The sequence below is a fragment of the Temnothorax curvispinosus genome, unplaced genomic scaffold (genome assembly GCF_003070985.1).
Source record: "Temnothorax curvispinosus isolate PA1 unplaced genomic scaffold, ASM307098v1 QBEX01005290.1, whole genome shotgun sequence".
NCBI lineage: Eukaryota > Metazoa > Arthropoda > Insecta > Hymenoptera > Formicidae > Temnothorax > Temnothorax curvispinosus.
The window spans coordinates 848-8,495 of NW_020215070.1; the positions used below are offsets into that span (position 1 = coordinate 848).

The 7,648-nt window shown below is 42.0% G+C and overlaps 1 protein-coding gene and 1 long non-coding RNA gene across 2 annotated transcripts; both read left to right on the forward strand.

Annotated features, from left to right (window-relative positions):
* Window positions 1-223: 223 nt before the first annotated feature.
* Window positions 224-7,646, forward strand: LOC112454727. Its single transcript, XR_003040778.1, has 3 exons — window positions 224-375; window positions 1,407-6,767; window positions 6,867-7,646. It is a non-coding gene; the product is annotated as an uncharacterized LOC112454727 (long non-coding RNA).
* Window positions 382-1,400, forward strand: LOC112454726. Its single transcript, XM_025016274.1, has one exon. The coding sequence runs from the start codon at window positions 423-425 to the stop codon at window positions 912-914; it is 492 nt and encodes a 163-aa protein (XP_024872042.1). The 5' UTR covers window positions 382-422; the 3' UTR covers window positions 915-1,400.
* Window positions 7,647-7,648: the final 2 nt, after the last annotated feature.

Consider the following 7,648-nt stretch of genomic DNA (forward strand, 5'->3'; position numbering starts at 1 on the left):
CAATAATTCGCGTTCAATTCCGCCCCAAACGATCCTGTCTGTTCCAAATTAACGACCTGCATCGCCAAAACGTGAAAAATTCGCGGCGTCGAGCGTATATTTCGTCGCAAACCGGGAACTACTTCGCGCGCCAGCGCGGAGGGTTACGCCTAAGCGACGGCCGGTCGGGTATATAAAGCCCCACCAGAAGCGCCGCGCGGCCATTGCCGAAGTCATCTCCGAACGGTGTGGCTGGATCTCGCTCGTGTGCGCCTTTCCCTCCCAGGGCCAACGCAACGCGACGCAACGCAACGCAACGCAAGCGGCGACGGGGACGGGACGGATGCCCGTGTTCGCTAGGGCGAGAGCGATCGACTAGGCGCGAGTTAGATACAGGTTGGTTTTAACTCGATAATTAGTCCAAAATACCTTAGTTGTTACGGATGGGGCGGATAGTTCCTACTCGCTACGGGAGTGTGACGCAACTGTCGGCGTCAGTCGCGCGGGACAATCGCGATCGGCCGCGGGAGATCGAGATGGGGAAGCCGAGCCACACGGAGCAGCTCGCGAGCTGGATCACCACTGTGCGGCAGAAGAAGCTCATGTGCCATCGGAGCCCGAAGCGCGACTTCCGCGTCGAGGCCGTGCTGACGCACGCCCTGCACAAGGCGGAGTACGAGCTGCGGGCGAAGCAACTGTCGAGGATAGCCCGCTGGCGACGCCTGAGGAAGCATCTGCTCAAGGGCGTGGAGTACGGCAGCTGCGGCAGGTACAACGCGACCGAGCGGGAGTGCGAGATGAACGGCCAGTGTTCCAACCTGAGGGACACGAATTTCTGGCGGCAGAACCTGCCCGACGACCTGTACGAGGATCTCAGCAGCATGGTGGACTTCCTGCAGCAGCTTAGCGAAGTCAAGTCGTCCGTGCATCGGTGACGAGAAGCTGGTGGAGAGTATGCGGCCTTGTGTTTCCCCCACCATGAATGGTCGTTGGAGCGTTATATCCGTGGGGATCTGCTCGGCGAAGGGCTCTCCACCCTTCCCCACGGCGTCAGGCTTGTCCGAGCTTGTCTGAACCGAGGGGGCCGCGCCATCAAAAATTTTCCGTCGCATTAACTCCCAATAGTGCGTTTAATCCGACTGCGGCGCACTGTATAATGAACGTGTACCGATAAGACGATCCATGGATGGTGCCACGTATCTCTTCTGCTTGTTCCCCCCCCCCCCCTCCTTCTGTCTTGCTCAGGCGGAATAGGAAATGGTCGGCTCGCGAGCCGAGATCTGGGTCAATGTATTCTGGGTGGAGTCCAATATGGAGGCGACCTCGGCGTATCCTAGAAGACTTGGCCAATTAGTCCTGCAGCATTGCGGCAATCTTTGCAGTTTCATGGTTACCCTGGTATATATCTGGGTATTTTTTACTTGCAGTCTCACCGTTTGAGATGGCGGATGCGGGTGGAAAGAAAGGGATAGGGAGAAAGAGAGAGAGAAAGAGAGAAAGAGTTGCTGTAATCAAGTGCAGGCGATACCTTGGGATTTCGTACGCGCGCACGCACACACACACACATCGGCCCTCCTGCCTGATCGTCGATTTGGTTTGTAAACTGTATCGAAACCAAAGTACTTTCACTATCTAGAGTTTGTCTTATCTATTTATATTTTTAACGTATGTATATACTTAACGTAAAATACTTGCGGAAAGGAGGAGAAGTTTTCACGTTGAAATACTTTTTATTTAGAAGTACTTTCAAGTTTCTTAAATTTGTAAAATCATATAGATGTATTGTAAGACTGCCTTGCATTGTGATAATAATTCTATCAGTGTGTAGCATTTAACTTCTCTTGATCCTAAACAGTATAATGAATAATTGATTAATTTTCAGAAAAGATTAAGATATTTTTTTATTTATCGAATTGTTAATCGATTACAAAATTTTACGTATTAATCACAACTTACCAGGCCAGCTCTCGATATTGATGGATTTTTCTCTCGCAGTATTTCTAAGATGGTTTTATGCTGTTTAGGATCAAGGTAACGAAGACAAAGGATCTCAATTATTGTAAGCCGAAAGCCATTGTGATACTTTTAATTTTTATTAAATACATTTGTAAGTACAAAACCTTGTGATACAGATTACGTAAGAAGACGAGGTGAGAAGTATTGAGAGGAGTGTAAAATAAATAAATACATTTTGCAAGTAACAATGTAGAACTACTCTGTTTTTTAACTTCTCTATTCACCAACTTATTAATTCCGTCAATCGTTTTCAGTCTGGCACATAAGCATCCATAGAAAATACATCTTATCGCGTGAACGAAGGGCTACGGCTACCAATGGGTGGACGACGACGTCGTCGTCACCGGCTTAGAAAGCGTACCTATAAGATTGCAACGAGCGAAAGAAAAGAGAACCATAGGGGAGTATATCTGCGTTTCGAGTGAGAGAGGGAGGGAAAGAGTCTGTGTTTCTAGAGGCTGGTTGAATCGGCGCACAAGCAAAATTATCCTCTGCACAAATCGTCGTGATAACCCACGACGATGAGAAAACATGGCTTTCATACGGTGAACCGTCACTCTCCCGAATCGGTCATTCTCTCAGGTCCAGAACAAGTTACATTCTCATTGAGTAATGTAGGATAATGATGCGGAGTTGCACCCGTTTACCCTACAGGTTGCAGGTATACTTCAAGTAAGGTAACTCGTCATGCAAGCATGCGAATAACCTATTTGAGTTACCGAAATATTTCTCTTGTTTGATATAAAAGATGTCACCTATACGCTTGTTCGGCGTTGCCATAATAATGTGTCCATAGATCTGCGTTCAACCTGCCTTCGACCGTGCCGAGACCCACGACCAGGATAGGACGTTGACGCGTGTGTTTTAGATATTCGAAGCGCGTAAGAGGCGTTCGGGAGATACCGGGGACTTCGCAAGCGAAGGATGCGAAAAATTGTCGATGTAAAGAGAGTATACGCGCAAGAGTATACGTTGTATATTGAGAAGTGGAAGCGTTAGGTTTATCTCGACTCTCGGTAACATTGATCTCAACTTAGGAATTGAACCTTATTCAATTTTTAATAGACGATATGCATCTTAATCTTTCAAACGCAATATCGCAATATTAATGTCCATTGTAAAAAATTCGAAGATTCGAGAATTCAAGAGAGCTTGGAGAGCGAGTATCCTGGAACTCGGAGAAATCGTCCTGCGTACGTCCAAGAATCTTGACCATCCAAAGCTTTCGGAATTGAAGTCTAGGGAATTCAAAAATTTAAAAAGGGTATTTTTATGGATTCCGAAATCCCGGTCTTAGCCTGCCACTCTAAGGATTTAAGTCTATACCAGAAATGAATCGAGGGAAATGATTTCACATATGAAGAGGGAAAAATCGTACATAAACGCACAAAGGAAAAAGAAGGATATTATTATATATAAGTATGATAAGGATACACATATCACAAATAGGAAGAGTAAATCAGTACCAATTGAGCGGAACTTTCTATTGATCCGGTAAAAAAATAACCTGGAAATGTATATATTTTGATTTTTAAACTGGTTGTCCGGTAATTATCGGTGTACTACGTGGTAAACTGAGATGACGATTCCAGTTTCGGTATGAGGCGTTTGTATGGTAACAATTTTCAATTGTTTTTCTTTCGATAACATAATTTTACATTGGAATTTTCTTTATGGAGATGAAGAGAGATATGAGAAGGTAGGAGGGGGGGGGAGGGGTGCACATGTGAGACAAACTTTTTGATTGACAGAAAGCTGCGTGCGTTTGGAAGATCCCTCGTCCCGTTCGACTGGCAGACCGTGAGGAATGTGGTTTAAATTGCTCGAGATCGTACCCGCGGCGTACCCGTGTAAAATGCAGTTTATTGAACGTGACCATCCAGGTGGAGGTTTGGTTTGATGGACGGCTTGAAAGAGAGAAAATGAGAATGAGAGTGATTGCTAGCGTAACTAGCTATCGTTCCTTATATCATAATCATAATATATCTATATGTTGTTGCATTTTTCTTTGCTCGGTTTCTCTTTTTGTGTTTCACACAGCAGGGCGGCAGAACTAGATCTAAACCTTTCATAGATTAGAAAAATGGCCCCGGCGTGTCACTATCTGCACATCTAATTCGACAACCTGTAGGACGATACGTTGCTCGGTGATCATCGGAAGATACCGCTGGACTTGCGTGTTCCTTGAGAACGATAAAGGTAACGAGAGACGAAGGATCATCGTTGATCCTTGTATCTTGTACCTCGTATCTCGTACCTCGCGTATGCAAATGTTAGAAGGGGGGGACGGGGACAAAACAATGTTCTTATGAGTCATAGGAAGATGCTGCTTTGCACAATGGCGATGAAGAAGAATGCGCTTGGAGGGTATTTGGAGGTGGCACAAGATTACTAGATATAATTGCTGATATCACATGATGTGACGATACGCTGATGTCCCATACTTCAGTTAGTTTGGCGAGATGTAATTTCACTTCCGCACGAAACCTCTGCAAGGACACGCCGAGCCCACGGAGCTGCAAATTTGAAAATCTCGGGATGAATTAAGTTTAAGGATAAGGATATGGAGTTTAAGCATTCAATCAACGTAAAGAGCTAAGGATATAAAGCTTCAATAATTCCACAATTTAAGAACTTGAGACATACTTGGAAGGCACATTCGAGGATCTGTAGACATCTAGAAGTCCAAGAATCCGAAGACAGTTTTGGAGATTTCCTTTTCACTTCATTTTCATTAGAACGAAATTCTCTTGTCGCGATGTGCGTGTATCTCCGAAATTTTTATTTTGTAGAAGAAATCGCGACAGCCTATTTGTCCAATATGGAGCAATATATAAAAAGAATTGAGGGTACTTCACGAAAACTGAATAACAAATAATTAATTTGAAATGTTCTAACTCGAAAAGAGGAAAAGACTATCGCATTGTTTATGAAGATATTGATTTTAAAAGTTCTTAGAAGAGCAAGAAAGGTATACAATATTTCATTAATTATATTATGATTGTCAATATGTAGGTCTTTACGGTCATTTTTTAGGACATCTGGAAGATGTATAATGTGGGTGGCAAAATACCGCTCATGGGGGGGGGGGGGGGGGTCAAATATCATTTTGTTTTTTCACAGAAAGCAGTCATTTAAATCACGACAGTCGTTACACTCAAAATGTATTCTAGTCACGGATGTAGGATGGTTTGATGGTTGAAGGCAATGGTTCGCAATGTGACGTATTACCATATTACGTATCACCATATTCCTAAGGGAGCAAGGAAATATATGAAAATTGATATACTAGTTGTGAAGAGAGGAGATTGTGCAAAGTATCAAAGTTCCTCGGTGGAAAGTTCCTGGCAAGCTGTATCGCCAAAAATGTCTTATTGTATCTTTCAACAAGGACTTGGTCTCTTCAAGAGATGGCTTTAGGTTTTGCAACAGAGGGCGATGTTGAAAAATACAATTTTTTCGAAGAAGATGCAAATTCGAAAGTTTGGCATAAGTTACGTGGACTCGTGTGGACCGAAAATGCAGATTTTGGGCTTTAATAGAGTTAATTAGAAAGAAGATGAGATAATTCATGGTATAATTAAAAGGAAGACGATAACATGGCTCGATGAAATATAATAGTTTGTTAAGAAAAACGGAATAGAGCAGTGATAGAGGTAAGCAACAGCTGCAGAATTTCAGTCAGGTAACGGTTTCCAGAAAAGAACTTTTGCCGTCGTGCTTTTTTAATGCTTGATTATCGAAAAATTAGCGTTGGCTTTTTTTAAGCGATTGCTTAATTATTAAACGTTGAAAGATTAGCATTAGTATCGGCTTTCTTAAAGAACTGCTAGATCTCATTGTGAGATTAATTAGAATGATTTAACATTTACAGTTAATTGAAGATTTGAAGTGAAAACTAATTTCATGTCAATTTTCTTTTAATGCAAGTTTATAGACTGGATTATTGAATTAGATCAAGTCGTTAACTAGATATATCGAAATTCAGATTGATTCCAATTCTATCCTACTAGTACATTCGTTATATTTGCATTTAGTATATTTGGATCTAAATGGACTCGTATATATCTTAACTGGTTTTAATGAGGTATATTCATGTTTTTCTTTTTTCCATATTTTATAAATGTATATTTAAGAATATTGGAAGAGAGTGTGAGGTGCCTGTGTATAAAGTAGTCGCGTTTTAAAAGTGGAGTTGAACAGAGCAACAGTACAAACGTGAACAAAACGACTTGCACTTACGTTCCTGCGTCATCATGAACAGCCTTGTATTTCTCTTGATATCCCGAAGAGGCTCGATCTCACTTTTCTTCTCGCTCCTGAGATTCCGTTGCAGTCATCGAGACCAAAGGGGCACCTTGGACGTGTGAGTTATCCGTCTCTAAAACTTTTCCTACTAACGGAGTGTTTTAGAGAGGTACCAAAGATGGTCAACCATGTCGTGATTTATCGTCCGCCTTCGAATTCGGCGCTGGCTCTCCAAACACTTGCTCGACTGCGCGAGCTTGCAAGTTTGGTCCTCGATTTCTCTTGTCGTTGGCTGCCTTCGAGATCTTAAAGGTTTTCCTCATCTGGACACACAAGAATTCGCGTTATATGTGACTCACCGCCCATTAGATCAGCGAGATTCTTCGTCAACTAGGATTTCATCACAAAAGAGGATTTCCGATGGAAAATAGAATCGTAGGACTTGCAAGGGATTGGGTTTTTCAACAGCTGGCGCGAAATGAGCAGAGTTCCAGAAAAACGGCATACCCATTCTCCTAAAAAAAGTAAGCGATTTTATTTATATTAAATATGATTATATCTAAATATTCAAATTTGTCTTTTTGTGTAAAAGAAATTATAAAAAATGTTTGTTTCGTTTGCAGTTTTATTTCTTCAAATGCTGTACATCCGTGAAAAATCACTCGCTAACTACATTGTTGAAGAAATATTGAATACTAAGAGAACATCTTTTGTCTTAATGTGAAGATGGAGACATCACAAGACCATCGTAGAAGATCGTTAGACTTTGTTGTAAAAGATCATCATGAAATCTTCCTATAGAAACAAATCGTGGGATTTTATTACTTACAGAAATCAGTATAAAAAATTATGCAATTTTGTTACTAAAGAAAATCATTCGTTGCAAAAAGAAGCGTGAAAAATACTATCGCGAGACTCTCTATCGTAGAAGAGGAACGTCATGCAATCATCATAAGAAAGAGTTCTCAACATTGGATTTCATTGAAAATTGTCGCGGGACTATATCATAAGATGAAATTATCAAAGAATTTTGTTGTTTACAAAATATTGTAAATCTCGTAAAAAAATCATCGTGGGATTTCATCGCAGAAGAGGATCATCGCGGGACTTCGTCGAAAAAGAGGATCATCGTGGGCTTTTATCGCAGAAGAGGATTATGGCAAAATTTTATCGCGGGACTTCGTCGAAAAAGAGAATCATCGTGGGACTTCATCGCAGAAAGGATCATCACGGGACTTCGTCGGAAAAAAGGACTATCGTGGGCTTTCATCACAGAAGAGAATTATCGCGGAACTTCGTCGCAGAAGAGCATTATTGCAAAATTTTATCGCGGGACTTCGTCGAAAAAGAGAATCATCGTGGGACTTCATCGCAGAAGAGGATCATCACGGGACTTCGTCGGAGA